Below are 25,722 nucleotides of genomic sequence, written 5' to 3' on the forward strand. Positions count from 1 at the left end.
AACCTACCAAGACTTTTGTGATTACATAAGGGAATTCAGGGTCAAACCTATTTTTCTTCTTCTTTTCTTTTCTGAACATTGGATCGCCTTTGAATGAAAGATACGCACGGTTATCTGATTAAATGGATCTGTCTTATGAATTGCAAAGACTTTTGAGCTTATAAAAATTTATATCTTTACAACCGCTTTTAAAGGCAGGGTTATCGGTTTACTTAGAGTCAGGCGACTTAAGGAAGAAGTTGTTCCCTTGACTTTCCCTGACTCATGGCATTGACTTGGCTGACTCACAAAAAGTGAGTAACCTCATTGCATCACACTAACATTTCGCTTCCTATGAAGTCTGAGGTTTTTTTCCTTTGCGTATTTCGTGGTGCCTTACCTTTATAACTGTAGTGTAAAGGTAAGAAATGTAAACATGTACATGTAATATTTTCAGATGATATGGATCTTGTGATCTAGAAGACAATATTACTGATGTTTAACATACATATTGTAAGTAAAGGTAGACAACTTATATTAAATGTTTGAATTTTTTAAAGACTTTCAAACTAACAAATACTTAACTGTCCTAGACATCCAAATAATGAAATCAGTTTACAACCTCAATACTCGTTCTTCATTACTGTTTTAGTTTGAACTTCAAACTAACTGCAATTAAGGTTACCTTCTTTTCAATAATTTTGCTTCAAGCTCATACAAACAACATGTAGAGTTGCTGAGGTACCTAAACTTAACTTTGTCCATCTTTATTGTTAATGTTAAATGTACATCAGACTTGTTCTGTATGTTCTTTGGAACAACTGATATATTGATAGCTTGACGTGACTGAAAAATGTCAACAACAACGAAATAAAATAGTTTGGCATAGAAATATCACAAAGATGAGGTGCTTTCAGTTGGGTAAATGTTGCCTGTTATCAAGTAAAGCCTACATCAGCTTGCCTCTCCCTCATCTTGTGCTATGCACAACTCAAAATGTAACTGTATAACTGTACCTATGTAAGCTGAAGTTTTTTAGGCAGCTCTAAATTTATGTCCTCTGTTTGAGTTTTTTTGTCAGACATGGATGGTTTTTTATAAGTTAATGGTACATTTACAAGTCGTACTCATTTTTTGGTTTATATTCCCATCTGCCTATTTTTTCCTCTGTTACGTCGTTTACATTTCCTGCAACATGTTCTCACAACTTACCGAGCATAATGTGTAGGCTTCATGACTTCCCATGTCGTGACCATTACTTAACATGGTTCGTTTGAAGACAGCAAATACTTAACTGTCCTAGACATCCAAATGATGAAATCAGTTTACAACCTCAATACTCGTTCTTCATTACTGTATTGAGTACATGCTGTGTTTCATTATCAAGCTAGCTAGCTGGAAGCTGGTTAGACTTTATTTCCAGGGTTTAACCAGGGTTTTGTTCACTTTGGTGTTGTCCAAAAGGACATCAGAAGTGACCAGCCACTGGTGCCAAGTAAGCTCTTTTTGATCTGAAAGTACCTTAAAGATTGAGTCTAGTTTAACCACAATTACCAATTTTATGTTTTAATGACAAGGGAACCTGCTGATGTGGAGACTTTGCTCTTAAGGAGAAATAAGTATGTATAAAAGCGCATGAATCAAAATACAACACAAATGTTCATCAAGTGACCACTCTTTATCAGTAACTAACCCTCCCTCTTTCACTTTAATTTTATTTTAAATTGATATTTGGAGATTAAAAATACTGTGTAGCATTTGTTGCCCTCTCCCTGTGAGCTCAAAGGCTTTGTAAGATGCAAGTATAACTGTACCTGGTATCAGTGTCTCTTACCCTGTGACTGGCATATGGCAAGCCATGTGACACAGGCGGCATGATGGTGAGATCAGCGTAATCAAGAAGCCATAAAGAGACAATGCATTCAAACAACCAGCCTATGAATGGCTCCTGTCATTTAATCTTCAGATCTGTGGCTCCGCTGGCAGCTATTACAACCTAGCAAGTCAGAGAGCATGGAAAACAGTATATTATGTTGACTTGTGTTAAGGCACTTGTATTGTAAAAAACAGAAATTATTCCTATAACAATGCTTTAGCTCCTTTTTTCTGTATATAGGATAAACATTATTGATAAACCATATTGATTCCCCAATGGGGGAAATTAGGCTATTACAGCAGCCCAAAAAACAGGAAATCCAAAACTGACAAAAGACAAACAAAACAAGTGTCAAAACGTGAGGATTATTCTTTTCTGTGGTCGGGTCACTCTTGTAGGAAAGTTTTTCTCTGTGCTCGCAAAAATAGGAAAAAATTGGAATATGGAGACAAGGAGGAGTCTGAATATAAAAAGGCCTTGTTCTATCTTTAATTTCCTTTACTGGCTAATCCTTAACCATCGTTCACTACAAAGGATAGGGGGTAGGTAATGCCCATGTTGCAATAAAGTCTTCCAAAGATTTCGGTCATATCCGTCCCCCCCCCCCCATAAACCAGGATTTGAGCACACATTTTTCAGGGTGTTGTTCACTGTGAAGCTTGGCTCCAACTGGTTCAGTGTCTGTTGGCCCAGAGAGTACTGTTAAAGAAGCTTAAAGCCATACGCTCTTAATGAGGCTTTACTCACTCCTGGCCCCCATGTTTAGAACAATAACCCAGCTGTGTGTGGCCCTTTTTTCTTCACTGTTTTTGGACATGAAGTACAGAAAGCTTTGTTAGCAGGTCACTAGCAATGTATCCAGCACTCAAATGTTATTCTATATTTCTGTTGTGTCTTGGCCGCAGGTGAAACACAGCTGCATGCGCTAACACAGTCTGCATCATGCTTCACAGATCGTTCATCACAGGTACGGAACTTTTGAACATTTAGGGAAACAGCAACCAAGAACATCCTCAAGCACTCAGATGTTCTCATTCTGCTGCATATGCAGAGTTATTACGTTTCTCTTATTGCATATCACCAGGCCAGCATGCCTGAGAAGGAGGCTTCTTATGTTTGAAGTTTGAAAGAGGCTTTAAGCACCCAGCCAATAATGGAGCCATTGAAATCCGATGGGGCTTTCGCACAAACTCAGCTCACTATGAATAAACAAGCCCCTCTTACATAAACCACGAGCAAGGCCAACTCTAATTATCATACAGTCAAAAACAATGAGCTTCCGAGTTGAATTTCATGGTGTCAGAATTGGTTTGGACTCTGTGTTATGATGGGTTTGGACTGTTTGTGACATCACCTTTCCTTTAAGGATCCACTCATGAAATCAAGGCTGCAAATGATCCCTTCCTGCAAAGATGAGTGTATGCTTTCCATTCGGTGCTCAAAAAGCAATAACAGGGTTAAAAGTGTGTTATTGATTTAATTTGAATGCATTTAAAATTCAAATCTGTTCATTCTACAAATCTGTAAGAGGCAACTGACAAATACTTTGAAGATATATTGTGAATTGGAAAAACATTTGTAATATACTTTAAATAGAATTAAGTGGATATAATAAATGTGCATTAAAAGTTCACATTTACCTTTAAAATACATCATGTAAGACTTGGTTTCATCTGCAGTCTATGGACCTGACACAGATGTCCTGAAGAGCAGGTCTCCACCCTACATATTTATAATGACAACACAGCTGAAAAGTTCAAAGGTTGATCGTCATCAAAATGTGCCGGAGACACAAAAAAAGAAACTGAAAACATTATCTGTTTTATGCTCATTATCTGTTTTATGCTCCTTGTCCCATAGTAAAATGCCATTCAGTGGAAAACCTTGTTAAATTGTTTTACTGCCAAATAATTTAACCTTCATGAAAACAGTGTCAAAGGTTCAACAGGTGTGAGAGGTTCATAGTGAAGTTGAATCAGATTGTGGCCCCTGTTCAAAGGATTTTCTATCATGGTTCTTGTGGCATAAAGAGGCTTTTCCTTTCGTGTTAGAGTTTTAATTAAGATGGCTCAGCTAAATGTATCTGAGCGTATGCATGCACTGCACTGTAGCTGGGAAGGTTGAATGACTGTGCCTTCAGTCTGAACTCAGTGTTGCTCCCCAGAGCGACAAACAATAAGATGCTTCTGGCCCGACTCGGTTCGGGTCGAGTCGGGTGATGTTACACGAAAGCCCTGCTGAGTGCCAGCTAAATGAATTGGGTCCATGCTGAAGGACAATTCCTGTTTTATCCCCCTGTCCCTCTGAACAGCTCCTGCACCACAATGCACTGCTCTCCACAGATACAGTTCCCACGGTACAGTGTCCTTTCTGGGACACACTGGTGTTGTTAGTGGTGTAAGGGAGCACCAGTGTGGTCTCACCTGGGTGTGTGTTCAACGGCCTAGCATGCAAGTGAACTGATTGAAGGATACCTAGAGAATAGTGAAGGGAAAGCTTTTTGAAAAAGCAGACAATAGTGCCTTTAAAGAATGAGACTGTGGGAGTTTAAAGGACTGTGAAATAAATTGCCATTTTGGCATGCTGTTGTGGAAACTGACAAAGAAGATGTGAAAATGCTGGAGAGGAAGTTTACCCAGGCACAGACAGAGAGAGGAAAAGGCATCGAGGTCAAAATGTGTTGTTCCAGACATGCTTTAGGCTGTTTGAACATATGGACAGGAGGAATTTGTCATCAATTCTATTTTAGGGGTATTTAAAACACATACATACACACACACACACACACACACACACACACACACACACACACACACACATATAGTTTGTCAAGATTTAAAAAAATGAAGAACTCAAATAGAGTTTGCATGAATTTGTTTCATATGTACGGCACTGTAAACAAAGATCCATATTGGAATCAACATTGATACAGTTAGCATTTCCAGGCTGCTGTTGTCAGACATAAGCTTCAAGACAGTTTTTAAAGTTAATAGAAATATTTGTTGTCAGTCAAGAGGCATTTCAAAAAATAAAAGTTAATAATAATAATAATAACTTCTTTAGTTTTAATAGGGTCCTTGCTCTGAGGTCAGTGCTCGGGCCCTAATTAAATTGTTTGTTGGAAATGATCTTAATCTGTTTGCTGTGGTTTTTGATAAAGGTTTTCAGTGCTGAACCTGTTTATGCTCTGATGTTGACTGAGGTACTGTTGGATGCATTTAAATGCACAGTATGGATGTGATATTCCTGAAAAAGCTTTCTTGAATTTATCCACTTTTCAGAAACCCCTCTCTTACCACTGGAGGGCAATCCCTAGCTTTAGAGTTCACACTGGTTTCACTGGGACTTCAAACTGTACATCTCAAAGGAGTTCACTAGAACAAATAGTTTGATTGTTTTCTTTTTTCACAAGCTATACTTTAATCCAAAAAATATAAATAAAAACAGGCCACTGTTTTGTATCTTTTATGGCACACACTGTGTAGTGAAAACATCTATCTGTTAATGTACTGCAGTTTTCATTACTATCAATCTTTTATTCTTACTAGAGGTTTATAATCATGGATTATATCTATATTTGTATTTTTTTTTCAAAACCAAAAAATGTGGTTTTGGCACATCATCATCATCGGAGGACTGTAACTGAATGACACATATATGTAGACTGATCAGTTTAACATAATATATCCTTTTACAACATACTGATGTATTTGCTGTTTGGTATAAAGTCTAAGTTATGATCCATGTTGTTTCTGTGTTCTCCCTGTTGACAGACACTTATATTACAATTTCTAATTGACATAGCAGTTAATATTCATTTTAAAACATGTTACACCCTTGTTTGTTGGTTAATAAGATGAACACACACTCTCCACAGAGTTTAATCCGACTATGGTTTATCGTTTGAGCTCATGAGCCTATATTGTTTACTGTAGTGGACAAAAGATGTTTGTAGAGAAAGTTTGATACTCCACTCAGTGTCTTTCTTTTGCTGTTTAAGTTCTGACCACAAAACTGTACAGTAATCTGCACCATACAATATCAGAGTCTGTTATTACCATGAACTATATATACACAGTCTCAATCTAACACCAGGCAAAGAGCTGGAGCTGAGGTGGGTGCAAAGCCTAAACAGCGACATTGCTCCCATCACGCAGGTTATCATTGTGCCTTGTATGACTGCCTTTCCCAGAACAGTCATATGATATTCCACTTTAAAAAAAGAAAGTAAAAACTTAATTAAGTTTGTAATTTAATGAGAATATTAAATGTTTTAATACAAAAAAACATAAAAAAATCAAACAACTGACCAGCACTAGGCTTTTATTGATGATCCAATGCTAACACATTTTCTTAAATAGTCTTTCAGATGTTTGTACTCCCACTATAACTCTAAAAAGTCATACATTGTAATCTTAGATTAGGTGTCCATTATCTAGAACGTATAGACAATGTCGAGGAATGCAGTTAATGATAGCTTGATTTTGAACTTCAGTTGTGTAACCGTTTCTAATTTTAGATAAAGGCTGACACACGAACCAGTGTGTTCAGTTTAGAACAGACAGTTTAACCATGCCAAGTGTACAATTGTAAGGAGGATCTTTGAAACCCCACAGCCAATCAGAATCTAGCATTCACTCACAGTGTGGTATAGATTTATGTGTGAGACACTCATGATGCCAAATCAATGTAAACATTGAATAATTCCTTGAGCATCTGAAGGAAATATCATTTTAAGGTCCAACACTTAGAAACATTAAGGATAACACAAGGATCACCTCAGAATGTGCATCATCATCAAGTCTGACTTAATACATTACATGAACATGTGAAACAAAGCATGTCTACTTCAATATCGGAGCCTGTGTTTCTCAGTACAAGTGTTCCAGTAAATGTTGTGGAAAGCTTTTCAGATGTCCTGGTGACGGATCAACAAACTAACAGGTGCAAAAACATGACCGCCACGGGGTGAGGAAATAAAAGATTCAACAAGCCCTCACACTTTGTTTTATCAGTCCTGAGTCAGTGAAGAGTTCTCAGAGTAAAGTTTTTGTCCTATAAAAATAATCCATGTATTTGGTAGTGACAGCCTCCACACAGCTCTAAAATGGTAAACGAATGACTTTTATGTCCCTGTCTGTGTATGAACAAGTCAAACAAACATCTACGGTGTGCATTATTCTCCATCTCTCCACCATGTAATCTCACCAGGCTTATTTTGACTCTGCTGCTGACGTAGGTTGTCTTGTGGAGACAGCTGCTCTGCCGAACATTTCACAGAGGGGTTCTCGATGTTATATGTACTTTGTTTGTTTGTTTGTTTGTTTCTCAAGACTGACCCTAAATCTGCACAGCAAGTTCAAAGCAGCGAAAGACCTTAGTGTTTCAATCAAAGATACGGTGAATTTAGTATAAACAGCCTAACTGATGAATCATCTCAGGATTTATTATTTTTGTAAGTGTTTGATTTCAATCTATAGTTTCAAGTCTTATTAAATGCACTATAAAGTTTATTTGTGGGTTTATATTCTGTGATAAACCAGGATATGCTTGAGGGCTTTGCTTCCCGATGATTGACAAATCAATGTCGTAGGGATATATCACTTAGGACATAGTAAAAGCATTACGTACTCAGACCTCGCTGATAGTTGTCAAAAAAAACAAAACAGAATGATGTTGGCCAATATCACAAATTCAAGGCTTCACAACTGTAGTCCACATACTAATGAGATATGTCATCATGGAAATTACCCCTTGATTTAAACCTGTATAGTCTGTTTTTGACAGTAAAGATTCCAACGGTTTCTCCTTGTTGTTGTTAATATAACATTTAGCCAGAAGATACCACAGTTAGTCAATCTATTCTTATCTTGTGCATCCAAGCAAAGAAGTCTAAAGTACAAAAAAAAAGGTTTTTAGCTTACTGAGAGATGCATGAGGACTTGATTAATTCATTAATGATTGTCCAAATGTTAACCAGCATCAGCTGAACATGTTGACCAAGCCATGAACTGGTTTCTGTGCTCATTCCACTTCCCAACTTTAACAGTTCTTCATACACAACATTTTGTGAACACAGTTGAACGACTACACTATTCTGAGTCTGTATGAAGATCAAACTGCTTTTGGCATCACATGCATTTTTGGATTTTGTTGCCAAAAAAGTTTTGACCATCAGCATTTTGAGCAAATGTTGGTTGTTTGCAAGAAAACGGGACAAGTACAGTACAAGAGATAGAATGCATCTGTCGTAATGTAATCCCACTGGTTACAGCAAAGGCCCCCCAGATTTAGCCCTGTTTCCCAGAAGCTAAAGGTCAAATGACGACCGGTGGGCCCCTAAATTGCTGATGAACTTGTTAGATCCATTATTACATTCATGGGAATATGTAATATGTAAGATTAAAGCAGTTATGAACATTTTAATTCCTGCCATTGATTCTACTCACTTTCCTTAAATCTGACTCATGAGAATCTTTTCTGCACCAACTGTTGTTCTCTCCACAAATGTCCTGACACATGTTTTATCAGCATCAAGGGAAACAGACATGCATCTGTCCAATCACTGTGGTCACAGTGACCTGCTGCACCCCCACTGCTTCATGACCCCCGCTTTAAAACTCCACCCTGCACTGCAGTGATCCTATTACACTGAATAGGCCGTAGACGTACGTCAAGTACCCAGCCTTATGGGAAAATGCGTCATCTGTGTCCTTCAGCTTTGATTACTGTCAGCGGATTAGAAGAAATTGATTCACAATGTTGACAATCCTTCGAGTTTAAACACAGCAGTTTTTATTCTTTAGTCCTCCTTCACTCATTTATCCCATTTGTTGTTGGCAGCAGTGTGTGTGTGTGTGTGTGTGTGTGTGTGTGTGAGAGTGGGTGTACTAACTCAAATAAAGGATTTGTTGGGATTATACCCTTGCAACAGACTAATGGCAGTAGGAAACTTGGTGTGGCACCATCAGATACATGATCAGTGCTTAATCTCGCAGAAGCTCAGGGGGTGTGGGGGATTGCTTTCGCGTAATCATTTTTAAATCTCTGGGTCAGAAGGAGACCTAAGTGTTCAGCAACTGATTTGTCTGCTTTTGGTGTGCACACTAAAGAGAAACAAAAGATGGAGTAAGTAGCAGGCGTGCCTTGGCATGTCGTGTGTGTGTGTGTGTGTGTGTGTGTGTGTGTGTGCGTGCGTGCGTGTGTAATTGTGTGTGTGCTTTTGTATGTCTGAGATGGTTCACTCTCACAGACATTACACAACACAGCAGCACCCGTCTTCTGCTGGGATTTGTATCAGCACTTGATGGGAACAAAGATTATCGACTGTGCTTGGTTTATATTCACAACAAAGAGAATGATGTCGCTGTTCGAGAAAGAAAAAAATGTAATGTACAAAGATATAATGTTCCAACAATTATTTATATGCAGTAACACAATGGTCACAATAACAACAGTTTGTGGCATCTCTCCTGGGCTGTTCTGGTGACAAGGACCTCCTATTTGTTTCAGGGTAATTGTTGTAACTCACATTTAAGCCAAAGGTTTTGTACACTACTGTATATGTGAGCATCTCTCTGAGACTGTTTTTGACCAAGTGGCATTAAGCTAATGCTAACATCCTGATACTAACACGCACACAATAACAAGACTTAAATGCTTGTATTTATCAGATTTGTTTACCAATTCAACTCAACTCAACTTCAACTGTATTTGTTCCCGGAGGATGATTTGTTGTGCAACAAGTCACAACAATGACAGCAGGGACAGCAGACAACATTAAAAAGACACAGGACAAAGGTACGTAATAAACACAATGACAATGCGAGATTTACCAAATTCAAATAAATAGAGGAACAACCAATCATGATCATTGACTGAGGCTCAAAGCAGCTCACATTAAAAAACAAAGTAACAGTAAGCCATGTAAGATGTAGTATATGTAAGGGATAATGTATAGGGAAAGTAAGATCCACTTGGCATCGGGCTGCTGTTTATCCTGTCCATAGTAAATCACGCCACTTATTACACAACAGCTTCCTTTATATATCAATTATTTGACACAAGGAGAAAATGGTGCTATTGATTTCACAGTTATATATCTTTTCCACTAAACGAACAGTCTGTTAAACCTACAATAAGAGCTGGGTTCATAGCAACAGTTAATTCGTCTTCTTAAAAATCTCTGTCAGGCTGTTGACATTTTTTTCAAGTCATCAATCTTTAAAAACACCATCTATGGCATCTTCTGTTTCAGTTTAGTAAAATGACAACATGTTTTCCTGGAGGGTTTGTGATGTGAGCCGCGTCACTTTAACAACCATCTGCTCTTCACAGTAAAGTTTGTTCTTTACAACAGTTTGCTACCGAGGGATAGCACACTGCTGCTATGTGTGTTTGTTCACACAGCACAACAATAGAGTCCCATTAGATTTCCTACTAACTAAGTCAACATTCCAAATGGTTATAAATACAAATTTGCTGTCACTAAGCCCCAACCAAAGTTATTTTCTCAGAATTTTCTTGGAAATAGTCGTCATAAAAGATAATATTTCACAACTGTTTTCATAGCCTGAGTAATAGTAAGCCACTCCCTGTGACTATGTGTAAGGTTGGTCAAATTCCTCTTACATTTGAAGATGCCAACTCCACCAAAGGTAAACCTCATCATGTAATTTAAAGTCAAATGTACACAAAAAGCAAAAACACGTAAATTAAAAAAAAAAATTAACAACTGCAGGAACAATAATTTCTGGAGTATGCTTCATTGTAATCATTATGTAATCGAAAAAATGATGAACATCATATGAGCGCTCTCTTTTATGTCTCACTCGTGACCAATTACAGCACAAAGGAGGTTTAAGCATTATGTAAACATGAATTATACAGAAGATGACAATTATGTGAATGGGTTCAAACTCCAGCAGCCCTAAACAGAGGGTCAGTGTTTTTTACATGCTCAATCATGTGTGTATAAAGTCTGCTCATGTGTTGTAGCTCACACACTCAAAAGCACGGTCGCCATACATCCTGGAGATTACATAATCCCAGTGTAGGTCAACACAAGTCATGCAAAGCCAGAAGTAAAGACAGGTGCAGAGCAGAACATGATATAAAATGTTTATTTCTGTAATGGCAGCAGATTACGTTTTATCAACTGTTTTCACCACAGGGTTATCTGAGGTTTACACACTCAGGATCACACTGTGCTGTTTATTAGATCATCAGGGGTTTTTTTTGCCTAATTTAAATGTTTGACATGAACAGACAGGACTGATCGCTCCTCCTAAATCCTATGCAGCAGTGTGACTAACAGGGGCGTATCCCTGTACATCATTTTTCATTCATCAGTCTTTACTTGTCTGTGCAATAATTGTGAGAGAAACTTTGGGGATTAATGGAAGAGGGATTTTTTTCCAACACAGAGGTGTGACTGCCAACTGAAACAAGTACTTTCATTCCAGTTTGACACGTCCAACTGTTTTTGTTTCATTTATTTGATTGTTTGTTTTTACATATTTTCAGGTCGAGCTGAATAATTGTTTACAGGCTGCCATGTCTGCATTGTAATCTTGAGTTTGGGCGCATTGTCCGATAACAGATCCATTTAAACTGCTTGTTGTTGTCACTGATAGAATTATTTGGTTATTTTTAGGGTTTCAAGCTCACTATGAAAATTCAGATTTTTCATAATGATTTACTAACACCATTATTTCCATCACCTCCTCTCTTTATTTCGTTTGTTTGCATGACAACACCACATAACACTCACACACACACACACACACACACACACACACACACACACACACACACACACACACACACACACACACACCAAAGACGCAATTGAAAATGATCTGCCTTTAATTGAGTTTATTTTATAAATCCAGGGTCTAAGGAAGATGATGTATTAAGTTTACAGGCAGATTCAGGATCTATTGCTTTTTATATTAAAACATTTGTTGACTTTAAATGAGAAAAATAAAGTCAGGGGATCCCAAATAAATTTTCTGGGGACCATGATTTTTTGCACAAATCAAACAATGCTTGTTGAGATATTTCACAGCTCATTAACTAATCGAACAAAAAGGGAGCAAGACTGGTTTGATTAAACAACAGGTTAGCCATCTTATTCTGTTAAACAGCATCTTGTGTTATTAGAAAAAGAGTCAGGTATTATAAGTTTCCTTCTACCTGCTCATGTTTGCTCATAAACAGTGTAACAGTGTTTAAAATGTTTCATGTTCTTTTATTAATGCTGAAACCATACACTGAAAAGAGAAAATAAATCAAAAATATTAAATCTATGATCACTCTCCATTTCATCACAATGATCAAGTCAACGCAGAGATAAAGTCTTATTAAAATTACGAAGGCAGAATATGATTAAATAGCATCCCGTGATATAAAACATTTAAAGGCTTAACCAGTTTAGCCACTGATTAAAACAATGCTGTTCACTGGTTTATTTATAGCAGTGACTTTGATGTACGTCAATCTCTTTATCATGAGTTACTACCCCATCTGCTTCTCTCCCTCACACAGTCACCTGGTTATGTTACGTAACATTAACCTGTAGCATGTCTGAAAGCAAAAACAAACAGCATCAAGATTAAATTAAAATAATCTCTCTACTTGTCTATCTATCTGTTATTAGCCTTATCTTGAACAAAGTCAGATAAGCTGTATAATTTAATTGAATAAAGAAACAGTTTGACAGCTTGCTTTGTCTCTGCAGCTTCACTTCTAATGAGCTTACTTTATAAACACACCAACGTACAGCCAGGCTTCAACTAGCCACAGTGTGCACTGTATCATTTGTGTGTGTGTGTGCGCGTGTCTGCTTGTGTGTGTGCTTAAAGGGAGGTGAAAATCAGGTCAGCGTGAATCCTGGAAGAATAAGCATTCCCTTTGTTAGACCTATAAACAATAGTACGAGGTGTTCAATAGGAACATGACAAACAAGCTTCTCCTGTCTTAACTGGTCAGGACTAGAAGCACATGAATGGATGAACAAAGACACAAAAAACAATTTTTACCCCCTGTCCCACTGCCATTCTTTTGGCCTTATGAAGTGGACGTTTGCCCTGTCTTCATTTCCTACAGGACTTGCAGTGTGATGTCTGTTTAGAGCAAGGTCTAACAAGCTGTAGGATTAGTGTGAACATGTACGACAGAGGATTCTGGTTCTGCTAGATTTCTGCCTGCACAAAAGAAGTTTTTCCTTACCAATAGTACTAAGTGTTCGTTCATTGGTGGATTACTGATGGGTCTTTATATATGACTTTACAAAGAGTACTAGCAAGACCTGCTCTCTATCATAAGATAAGTTTGCTGTGATTAGGCACTACACACATAAATGGATTGATTGTTGCCCTTTATTATTAAAATTTAAGAACAAAGAAAACGTTTAAATGGCTTGGCTGAGCCTTTATGATTTACAAACCATATATCGTAATAATTTACTATGTTATATAATATAACACTTCATATAGCACCATTTTGGGCAAATAATGATGACTTACACCTCCAAGATGCTTTTAGACTCTTTGGTTCCAGATCATGACAGTAATACTTGTGATTTCCTCGTGAACTTTTCCCAACAGAGTTCTCCTTGAAGTGCTGAAGACGTTTCAAAAAAGGAAGGTTTGTTTTAGATGCTTGGGATTTTAATGACTACAGAAAAATGGTGTTTAATGCTGAGTGTATAACTGGAATGCACATTATTGACAAGAACAATTAATTCATTTTTTTATGGTAGAATAAAATCAATTCATCAGAACAATACACATTAACAACAACAAAAAAGTAAAATCCCAATTAATGTCAACACAGAGAGCATCTGTGGATCTACACAATACTTCTGCTGTGTCTCAAGTTAAAAATGATGCATTACTAAGGAGTTGTTGTTTCATAGTGATAACACAATCAGATCTATGTTTATGACTAAGTGTGCATTGTAATTGCATTAGCCCAGATATTCTGCAGATTATGCTGACTTTCACCCTGTGGAGACGCTATGCAAAGCCATTGAGATGGAACACACATTGCTATTTTTTTTATTAGTCGACCATATAAAAACATGTTGGTCCCATTGTAGATTAGCTTATTTGACCTGTGTTATCTGACACGATAAGTATATATCTTGTCTCAGTACAATTTTAGTGACCTCTATCACTGATCCTCTTGCAACCGAGGACGAGTGCGTCAGATGGTCTATAAACATAGTTGGTGAGACGACTGAGGGGGCACATGTTTTGGCTGCCCTTGTTGGTAGAACTTATTAGATACGAGGATAACAGAGAGATAAAATGAGTTTGAATGGTGGAAATGATACGTCAGTGAATTCCAATTGGATGTAATTTAGACATATATACAGATTAAAGGGCTTGAAGTATAAACTACTGTTATTTCTGACATGGATACTGTTCCTTTATAAATGTTACTTTCCCCAAAATGTCCTGATACTGCAACAACCCAAATTTTGCATGCTCTGTTTTTTCTGACAGACAAGTGAAAACTTTAGATGACCCCTTTGGCCACATTATTCATCGCCCACAGGGCAAATACAAACAAAGAAGAGCAAAAGAGATAACAAAAGTCAAATAAAAAGCACGTTTTGAAAACTGTCAACCTGCTTCAAATGATTAAAGGCTCTTTTCAGTAAACGTCAGCTGTGTGTAAATGGGTCAAATCAGGATCCAGGTCACTTTCAGTTAACTAATGTGAGTGTCTGAAGGAGCTGAGGTAGCTGCACGTGTTTGTAAGCACAGCCAGAGTCTTCTCATTACAAGTGTGGAAAAAATGTGTGTCATGACAGAAGTGATTGGATCAAATGTATTACCCGCTCTTCTGAAAGACAGTCACAAATTCTCAGTTCCTCATTACATACAACTGACTCGTTTGAGTAACTGCATCCAAAGTCACATATTCTGTCTCACTTTCCCTCAAAAGTTACTGCAGGTCATTGATGGAATGAGACACAAAATATGTTATTATACTTCATTTAAGCTCAAGTCACCTGAGGTCACATGCAACAATAAGACCTGGATTGCCTGTAATGAGTAAAAATACCAGAGTAAGCTAAATTTACCTGTAAAATTTCATTTTAAAGAAAATGTTTCTTTATCTAAATAAAAGACATTAATGTAGTAAAGTAATGAGATATATTTGATACTATAAATAAGGTAAATACTGTTGTTTGTTTTGTTTTGTTCGAAAATACTGCACTGCTTCTTTTTTTTGTTTTAGAGTAAGATTCAAGATATTATATTAATGAATATGACTGTATAAAAAATAGCAAAGTTATGTTGCATCTGCATGAAGGACCTTTTTCATGCTTTAAGGGATATTATTAAAAATAATATTTCAAATTTTCTTTACCCTGGTACCTGGTACCCTATACCCTGGCCTTTCAATCGTAGGTAACTGGGTGAAGAACACGTGCAGTCCTCATAAGGATGTTGACACATGGTGTCCTCTCAATTTTTTTTTCTGTGATTCTATTCTGACACCCAACTCTGCACCCTCATCCTTTAAACTTGACATGTGCACTGCTTGGCAGGGCTTGCACATTTTTAAAAAGTGGGTCAATTGATGTCTGACTCATGTTTCTGAGGAGCTGTTCATAACGTGTCCGACTGGCACTACTGAACTTGACCCGTGATAATGATTTGTGTGCGGGTCAATCTTTAAACAGACTGACAAATGGCCAGATTTCTTAGTCATCTGATTTGTTCATTCAACTTTAAAACAAATAATACAACTTGGTTCAAATCAGTTTTCTATGATCATTTTACTCTCTAAAAAGGCAGTAACCATGCTCAAAATACAAATGGCACTGGCAAAAAGCTTTCCTAACAATCCTCAGACTTGTGCTTCTTTGTGGACGGTTTCCTGTCATTTTGTGAAAAATTATACCAAAAAAAGGACCTGTGGGTTGTGTGGGTCCTCCATTGTTTTTTGTGTTAAAGAAAGACGAGCTCCTGCAGATAAATCAGCAGGAGATGTCGGGGGGAAGGGAGCACTTCCTCTGAATGTAGAGCGAACTGGGTGCTGGCCTCCAGCCACGCACTCTGCCAACAAGTTCAACATTCAAGTCATGGGATACCCTGAACTGGACAGTCTGAACTTTGACGAAACAGAGCAGAACTGTTTTCGAGGTCAAGCATTACAGTTATATTCTAACGTGCTTTTATAGCTGGCTTCCTGCTTAAGCATTAATTTAGAAAAGAAGGTCATTTGAGTGTCGGAGGATGGGTATGCAAAGGAAACATTTGCTCAAATTCTAAGCACAAACTAATTAATTAAAAAATGTTTAACATTAATTCAGCACATAAACCCAATTCTGAGCATGCATGAACCACTCAGTCCTGTAAGAACATTATACTCATTTATGCTATAAAAGACAAAATACTTTTGTATATAAACAATTTAACAAATCTCTGCCCTTTTTGCTTGATTAACAGTATTTCCTGTGCAAAAGCAGACCATATTCATGTCTAATACTGTATAAACATTTCTGTCCATCATTCCTTCCCTTCTGTGTATGCATGTACATCAAATCTTTATTTACCGTGCTGCACATCTGTTTAGACTCTTTACCTCCTGAACCTAAGGAACCTTAAGATAACGGTTCTGCAGCAATGAAAACAAAACTGTGTCACTGTGTCAAACGTAATACTGTAACCAATCACGTAGCAGGTAACATATGAGTGGCTGAGGGGGATCTCCTATCAGCCCAGTCACAATGGAGTTTTCAGCCAATCAGGATGCCTCTGTTGGGGGAACAGCATCTGTGTAAAAATACCAGAGCGTCTGCAGGCTGTGGATATAAACATGAAGCAGCTTGTTTTTCACGACCCTGCAGACGAGGCTGGAGACACATGTGTTTCCACTAGCTAACATGACACGTGCAAGCAAATTCCCTTTGTGTGTAAATGAGAGTGACTTTAAAGTGCATGTGTTTTCAAATAAACTAAGATTTAAGGTGTGTGGAAACAAATATATAAAAGCACATTTCTTGTCCTTTCAGATATCTGTCTATTGTCTCTCTTTTCTCTTCAGAAAGATCAGGGTATATGTTTTTCCCAGTAGAAATATCCATTATACGGCTTTGTCCCTGTTTAACATTTCTCTCTGTCTTCTGCAGATTATTTTGTTTTATTTTGAGTAAAACAATGATTCTTAAGCTGTTTTGTATATTGTAGCATCCCCATATCTATCCTTATACAAAATGTGACTGCAGTGTTCCCATTTTCCTTTGTCGCAATGTGGAAAAAAGAAGAGCACAGCACTGGTTTAAACTAGTATGATGTTACACAACACTGCACAAGTGAGCACAACCATAACTGTACTTGCAGCAGAGCCACAACCTTTAAAATGATGGATGGTCATTGCAGGTGATGTGTCCTTTACAGCTCCTAGTCTTTGTTTATGTAAGATTACCTAAACTGTCAGTCATTGTTTCTAATAGAATGCACAAACTGTTCAAAGTTAGAGGGTATTTGTGCTGCCTTGATGCCACATCGTGATTGCATACTAACTGACTAGCATCTTAATGCTTTGTTTGGCCAGGGGGCGATTGTGCAGCGCCATATATGAGACCCCATTTCATATTTTCCCTTCTTACATAACACAGATTTTTTTCCCCCTCTCACTCTTTACAAGAACCACCATGATCCAGCCTGTACATTCCGGTGGTTGTCATAGCAACAAGGCAGCATCCCTCTCACTCCATCCTTTGTCCAGTGTCTCCCTTTGGTTTGAGCTTCCCAGGCGATGGTGGTTTGGATTCTGCATGCAAATCGAAATCCTCCTTTAACTGAGCTTTGAATGCGAGGAAGTGGAAAGGATTTTTTGAAAAGTGATTGAATGCCATCAGGCGCTTTTCACGCGTTGTAGCGAGGTGGTGAACCCCTTACATCCTGCAAGTGCCGCTATAACACATAAGTGTAAATAAAAAGGAAAACAACACCCAATCAGGAGCTGATTCCACCAGATACATCCAGTTTTCTGTCAAATACATAGAAGCAGAAACTGGGTAAAAGCAAGAGATTGAGGTGAATGGTTCACACTTCTATTTAGATGTTGTCTTTTGGGAGAAAAGGGATATTAAATGATGGCAGGCAAAGGTGGGTGAGATTAACAGGGTACACAGTGTTCCTATTTGACTCGAGGAATGTATGAAGTTTGAATGGGTTTAGTAGACTGTAGCACAGTATGTGGGTCAGTTTAATTTTCCTGTAACTCGGCTTAGCAAGCACAAGATGGAATTTTTTTAATGTGTCATCATTGTTAACGTCTTAGTTTTGCTTCTGCTTTCTGATGAATTGCAGGATTGGGTTTGTGAACAGAAGATTAATTAGGTCATTTTATTTTCCTTCATTTTGTTCTGTACAGCACAACAGCTTCTGAATGAATGTAGGCCTGTCCAGACAGATGAATAATGAGTTTTCTGCCAGATTACTGGAACTCTTCTTTTAACTTTAATTAATGTGAAAGCATCATTGTTTATAAAAATACTAAGTGTGTTTTGTAAGATAATTGTTTGGCTTTCAAATCAGACAAACCCTCTATGAGCTCTGAAAGAAATGATCAAATTTAAATTTAAAGGCTACAGAGGTTTTTTTAATTTTTGGCCTGCCATAGTCCTGAAACAGGAATGAACTTGCACTCCACTTGGTAAACTTTATCATTGGTCAACTTTTCAGATTGGGACTAACATCTGTTGTGTGCTGTTGCAAAGTAGGGGAAAGGGGCCACAGCTTCCCTTCCCCACGAAGAGAGCTGAAATAAAGGCTGACGTCACATGACACTTCATGTCAAGTGTGGTTTAAATGCCCCCTTGTTCTAATGGTAGGAAAACTTCCTGCTGTTTGTCTGTGAAGTCCTGATTGTAAGTCCGACTCCTTCCTACTGACAGCGTTGACATAAAAACTGCTGATTCAGCATCTTCTGTAGTCCGACCATGACAAGCTTCAAAGCTTTGTCACAAACATCTTGTGCAGGATTTGTCAATATGTTGACTAACTCCACGACTGTAAATTCATATTTTTTCACTTTAAAAAACTTGGTAAGACACTAAAAAACTAAGCTGTGTCCGAAAAATAAACTGGGTCTCTTGTGGAAAACAGCTTTCACCTGTGTCAAGACTAGATCACAAAAATGACTGAGCACTTCTGTGAATGCCATGCATTTGAAGTGACTGAGTCAGACAACATTTGTAGTATTCAGCAGTTTCCATTTACATCCTAAAGAGTCCTAAAACTTTACTGCTGCCAAAACATCACTTGGACCGTAAACACGTCAACATTTGGCAGCATAAAAAGCAAAGTCAGGCAGCTTTTACTGGAGTTACTTTTAGTGCAACACACTCTGTTTGAGTGTCAACTGCTTACAGCAAACTGCTGCATCACCAGCTGTTTGAACAGCTTGTACCAAATGTGCACATATTTTTTTAGGCTGGAGACCAAACTTACTGCAGCAAACTAGTGTTTGTGTATGATTTAGCCATGTTCATTGACAGTTGTCAATCTAAACTATAGGGATTAAGCACCAATTGTATGTCCGTCATGTCATCATCCAGAAACATTTATGTATTAAGCTTTTGAATCCAGCCCTCCCAAATGGTAATGTAATCATACGGTCACAGCTAAACCGATAACACTTGTGCAGAAAGCCAGCCCCAAAGGTAAAGTGCTGAAAATGTATCCAATTGACTTCTGTGAAATCTTTTCTTCTTCTAAGTTAATATGAGCAATGCGGTTGTAATCTTTCTTATGAGTCCTGCAGCGAGGTATTTTAGCATACAAACTTGAAAATGATAGCGTGGCTGTGTCACCAACAATTAGTGAAGTGTCTGAATTTAAAAACTGCCGTAGGCCAAAGTTGTTGCCTTTAGTCAGAGCCAAGCTAGCATGTTCCCTTCCTCCGGCACCATGTGTCATGTTTCCAGTCTCTGGTTCTGCAAAAATCAGAGTGAAAGCTCTCCTTCGAAAGTCAAGAGTCACACAGCCATGTTGTGATAAAAATAAAAGTTTTAAATGTATCAATAAAAACATCAGGTTCAATAAACGTGATGTTTTACCAAATCATGTGCATTACAATATCGCAGTTAACAAAAGGATAAAACTCCTTGAGGAATCTACAAATGGCATTATGGACAGATCAAACACATTTGAACAACATACTTCTGGGTACAGACATCTACAAAACGTACCACACAAGTTGACTCAGTATGTCAAAATCTGAAGACATCAAACATTGCCATTTAAAAATAGACACTTCATAAAATCAACAGAATTAGTAACATTGAAGACTGGACAGTTGAAAAAGGCAGGTTCACATATATTAACAGTACATGAACTAGTCAAATTTATTAAAGTTACACATGCTGCCCAGCTTCTGCAGCTCTACTCTTCAGTGTCCGTGTGCTTTAGTTAATTTTAGTCACCAACAGAAAAATGTATGACAGGGGCTATAAAACAGTGTTACAAAAGCCGATCCCTTCTCTAAAGATGAGGGGAAAGACGTACCCTGTCATTACCAGCTCACAACTAGTGCAGATGTTATCTTGCCATGTTTTTTTTTTAGTTGACCAGCCAACCATTAAATGCAGGTTTAAATCATCTTAGTGGGAGAAAAAAAAATATACAGTACTAGCTTTAAGTAAAGGGGCGTGGGAGTCAGTCTATAGGATGCAGAGCTAGTAATCCGTGGGTTCATCCCCCTCCTCGTTAAGCAAACAGGTACGGATCAGAGCTTCAGTCACGGCGTATGGGTCGCAGTTGGCAGACGGGCGGCGGTCCTCGAAGTAGCCCTTCTTTTCCTGGCCAACACTGCGGGGAATGCGAATGCTGGCGCCACGGTTGGCCACACCAGCAGAGAACTCATTGATGTTGGAGGTCTCATGGTGGCCCGTCAGACGGCGAGCATTGTCCAGGCCTCCTTTTGGGTCATAGGCACGGATGTGGTAGCTGTGCCTCTTCCCCAGCTTCTCGATAGAGTCCTCAATGGCTCTGAAAAACAAATGTAAAGATCGTCAGAAAATGTTGAAATTACTGCTCACTCTAAATTAATCTCATGATGGTTTGACACTCACTTCAGTCCACCTTCTTCCCTCATCTCCTTTGTGCTGAAGTTAGTATGGCAGCCGGCGCCATTCCAGTTCCCAGAGATTGGCTTGGGGTCAAATGAGGCAACAATGCCAAAATCTTCACAGACGCGGTGCAGGAGAAAGCGTGCCACCCAGAGATGATCACCCATGCTGATTCCTTCACAAGGTCCGACCTGAAACTCCCACTGAACACAAAAGAGTTCCTCATTACAAGATCAGTTTCATCTGCGTTTTCAGCACATTATAAAACCCAGAGATGCAGAATGACATAGTAAATATGATGATTACCTGAGCAGGCATCACTTCAGCATTTGTGCCACAGATCTGGACTCCAGCATACAGACAAGCTCTGTAATGGGCCTCAACTATGTCCCTGCCATAGGCTTTGTCTGCTCCCACACCACAGTAGTACGGACCTGTAAACACATCCACATTCACACATCTAATCATGTTCCAAAGCAGGGGGACAAGTTAATGCATCATCTTTAGCCTAGCTGCTCACCCTGCGGTCCAGGGAAACCATTGGAAGGCCATCCAAAAGGGTGTCCGTCTGTTCCTAGGATGGTGTACTCCTGCTCCATGCCAAACCAGGGAACCTGATCTGCCACCATCTCCATCACCTTTTTGCATGTGATTCTAAGGTTGGTTTCTTTAAAAAAAAAAAAAAAAAAAAAAAAAAAATTCAGCGCAGATCACCAATACAAGTGCAATGAAGTACAATTGTCCTGCTGCAAGTAATCTTAATAGTAAACGGATTAAACGAATTTGGTCAATTTAGTACTCCAAGAACCTTGGTCTCCTGCATGAAGTTATGCAACAAGCCAAGCATTGCTTCAGGGTTCAGAAGTCATGCATATGTAAAATATCCCATTAAATACAGTAAGATGTAATGAAACAGAAAATGTTTGAATTCAGTGTCTACGGCTTGCATCTCTTGAGCCACACAGTTTAAATGTGTACATGAATGAGTAAGCAGAATGAATGAGTGCATGCATGTGCAAAGGGGTGCAAATGTGTACACACCTGCTCATGTGGTTATGGGCATGCGTCCCATTGTTTTAAATGCAACATAACACGCCTACAGCTTTTCTTATTTGAAGAGTTTTATTTAGCGAATCAAAGAGAGCGTTGTATTACGGGTCAGATTAAGTGCTTGTTTTGTATTGACTAAATTAATACGATTGGAACTTGCCCACTTGCTTTCCCCCCACAAGCATTGCCCAACCCATCTTGTACTGTCAGACCAATTAAAACAGCTCCATGTTAAATAAGTCTCCATCTTACTGCATCTTTCATATTTTCTAAACGCACTGCTGTGAGACATTTTTGAAGACGTTAACATTTCTGTTCCACCATTTCACATTACACCCAGATTCTCAGTCTCTTAGTTACCTGCAGGTTTGCCGTTGTATTTAAGCACTTCACACAGTACCAGCTTGTTAGGGTCTTTGCGGAATGGATCCCGGAACATGGCAGAGGGGATCAGGTACATGTCGCTGTTTGAGCCCTCAGACTGATAAGTGCTGGAGCCATCAAAGTTCCACTCAGGTAGCTCTACAAGGGGAGGGCGAGAGAGAGAGACGGAGGAGAAGGGCAGATATATTACACTGCATGACTTTATTAGAAAGCGTTTAGGGAAAATCCAGAGAGCTAATTACCTTCGATGCTTTTGGGCTCAGAATCCAGCGTCCTGGTTTTGCACCGGAGCCCCTCGCCAGTCCCATCAATCCAAATATACATGGCCTGAACTTTATCTCCCTGAGGGAGACCCATGTACTGCTGCTTGACAGCTTTACTCAACGTGGCGCTTGCAGATGTGGCCATCTTATTTGCTACTTAAACACACCTGAGGAGGAGAAGAGGAGAGTGGAACAGGTATGAGGACACAGGGCGCTCTCGATCACATGTTACGTAACCGGGGATCGGGGGGGGGGCGCAAAAAACACGAAAACATCTCCATTGTCTCCCTCTTCCAGAATGAGAAGGCATGAAAAACAGATTGAGGATGTCAAAGAAGACACAGTTCTAGTCGTGTCTCCACTCTCCGTATTTGGAAACGACTAAAAAATAATTAAAAAAAAAAAAAAAACACTCACAGCGCTTGCCTGACTTAAAATATTTAGTTAGGGTATCATTTATTTTCGACTAAGTCATGAAGGATACCCCCAGACAACCTGTTTACAAGATATCAAACGCAACAACGTTAACAAAACGCGTAACTTTAAAGCAAAATAAGTATTTTTAGCTCTGTTGATGTAGTCATGGTTACAAGAGTTGACTCCCAGTGTGAAGCAAGATTACATCACTAGTTTCCTTGTGTTGAAATCCATCATAGCTAGTATACCTACAAACTAAAAGCCTGATCCAAACACGATCCAATCCACTTTAAAAACGCTTAAACACGTTGTGCTGCTAGAGACGGAAAGGAAACGATTTAAATGAGAGTTAGGATTATTATTAGAGAGTGTGGAGCAATGAGTTGAGCTCCAGCATCACTGTAGTAAAGATAAAACGGGAAAGAAAAATCGGATAGGAAGAAGAAAAGTTACCTGGAGAAAGGAAGAAGTCGTAGTAATAACTGTAGGACAGACACGTGTCCAATGTGTTGTTATGTGATGCCTTCTTAGAGCCTCTGTCATTCTCTGGTACAGAAGCTTGGGTTCGGGGAAATTTATAAGAGCAGGAACTGGGTGTCGCGTCTTTGATTGGTCGGAGAGTCGGCCTCGTATTTACTTCAAAGTGATTGAAGGCACACACGCAGCCCGATCATTGGACGAGCTTCAGGACGGAGCAGCAACGCCCTCTAGCAGCAGCAGCAGCTCGGCCGCGTGTGTTACCATGCACCAGTCTTTTACACACCCTCCTCATCCTCACGAGTACAGGATCTCAGGAATTAGAATCAATGCAAAAACAAAATAAAAAAGACTGACCGTGTCAGTAGAAGAAAGCATGCACATTTGGGCTCAATCGTTTCAAATGATTCAATTGCAGCCAAATGTTTAGTGCATTTTCAGGCTCAGCAAAGCACCAAAGGTAATCCTTTGTCCAAGACGCCACCGTGTGTTAGAAAATAGTTACTGTCAGGCTGTACTGGTTTGAATGGGAGAAATTATGTAATCCCACTATACAACGACGTCCCATGTCGCCAACAGGGCAAACTACATGTGAGCGAAGTAGGCTGTGTATCTGTCTAATCTGAAACCATAATAGTCAATTTAACACGGTAGAGACTGTGCCATATCTGTCTTAAACTAACTTTAATGTGATTTACTGGTTATTGAGTTGGAATTAGTTTGTGGCATTGGGGTTTTTTAATGACGTAATCACAGCTCTTTCCTAAAAGGTTATTGCTTTCTGTGTCCAGCATCAGTGTGTGTCGAGGCCCAGTGCCCTATAAAACAAGAGAAGGCTCTGTCTAAGCCTAAACTTCATGTAGGAGTTCGTGTTAGCCAAACTGAGTCACAGTTAACCCAATATGGGGAGTAAAATCTATTTACCTAAAGAAAAAGGTGTAAAAAAAATAAAAACAACCTGTTGAGGCAGAACGACTCCACTAGAGCCAGGCTAGTCATCTCCAGCAGCTACATAGCCTACTGTTCTAAAGGTCTGCTAGTAACATCTGGTAGATACATTTATGTCATAGTTTTTACTTGTTAGATTCATTTACTTTCTTATTAATATGTGATGAAAAAAAGTGAAGGCTTACTGTATTTTCTCAACAGCTCGACAATCATGTTGACAAGCATTTAGCTTTGAATCTTTAGAAACTTTATATTAAAGTTTACATTCATATAAATTGAGTTGTGGCTTAAACACAATTTTGACTGAATGTTAGCAAAAAAATGTTTTACTTTGTAGTCAAATACTTTTACTCTGAAGGGAAAAACTAAATTAAGTGTGTAAAAAAAAGTGTTAAACATAAACAGCTTACATAAATGCACAAACTACAGTGATGTACAACACCTTTTCTAAACAGCCTCATCGTTGCGTTGACATGGTGGAGAATATCATCACATTGGTTCATAATCTCCCAGTGACTGTGATGGCCATAGCATGAAAACTATTTAAATATGTTGTCACCCCAGAGGAGATAATTATAATCAGGATAAAAATAACTTGCACCAATGGAATAATGGAAGCCTTCCCTCTAAGGGTGCAAGTGGCTTGCAGTTTCCACAGCACTGGTGCTGATGTGTTGCAGCTAAGAGAAAAGATTCATCCATTTCTTCATTTTAAAGTACATCTGTGTCTAAGTGCTGTATTTTCATTCCCAAGAGATTGATGGCGTCAGCTAGAAATGAGACTGCTGCAGTTGGGAACTAAAGTCCCATTAGAAACCCTCTGTGCCAGTGAAGTGAGCTGCAGTGACCTCAGAGTCAAGGAGCAGAAAGACATCCCCTCTGGGCTTTTTCTACAAGAAACCTACCAACCTTTTAGCATTTAGCTTGCTATAATGTTGAAGGTACCTGCTCAGTGGGGGTGGAGTTCAAGGAAGCAATGAATGAATTGGTCTATTCTTGTTGTCCTGGATAAGGAGAGACAAACAAAGTACACAAAGGAAGTAGATAGGCAGAGGAAAATACAGACACTGGGTAATCTCATTTTTAAAATTTATGATAACCTCCATAAAAAGGGCCTCAACTTTAATACCACATGGGACTATGACCAGAGACGTCTTTGTAGCTGCATTTATAGGCAGAAGATGTGTTGCAGTGTATCTGACTTTGTTGTGAATTCTGTTTCCGTA

General features: G+C 38.7%; 1 protein-coding gene across 2 annotated transcripts; it reads right to left on the reverse strand.

The window, feature by feature from the left end:
• Nucleotides 1-19,878: 19,878 nt before the first annotated feature.
• Nucleotides 19,879-23,672, reverse strand: LOC306826321 (glutamine synthetase). 2 transcript variants are annotated; one of them, XM_079347539.1, is made up of 7 exons: nucleotides 23,525-23,672; nucleotides 22,634-22,821; nucleotides 22,368-22,529; nucleotides 21,478-21,624; nucleotides 21,264-21,391; nucleotides 20,961-21,160; nucleotides 19,879-20,877 (listed from the first exon to the last, which is right to left on the reverse strand). In XM_079347539.1, the coding sequence occupies exons 2-7, from the start codon at nucleotides 22,797-22,799 to the stop codon at nucleotides 20,565-20,567; spliced, it is 1,116 nt and encodes a 371-aa protein (XP_079203665.1). In that variant the 5' UTR covers nucleotides 22,800-22,821; nucleotides 23,525-23,672; the 3' UTR covers nucleotides 19,879-20,564. The 2 variants fall into 2 exon arrangements, with proteins under 2 accessions (XP_079203665.1, XP_079203666.1); XM_079347540.1 differs by lacking the exon at nucleotides 23,525-23,672 and adding an exon at nucleotides 23,072-23,175.
• Nucleotides 23,673-25,722: the final 2,050 nt, after the last annotated feature.

This window comes from Symphodus melops (genome assembly GCF_947650265.1).
Source record: "Symphodus melops genome assembly, chromosome: 7".
Taxonomy (NCBI): domain Eukaryota; kingdom Metazoa; phylum Chordata; class Actinopteri; order Labriformes; family Labridae; genus Symphodus; species Symphodus melops.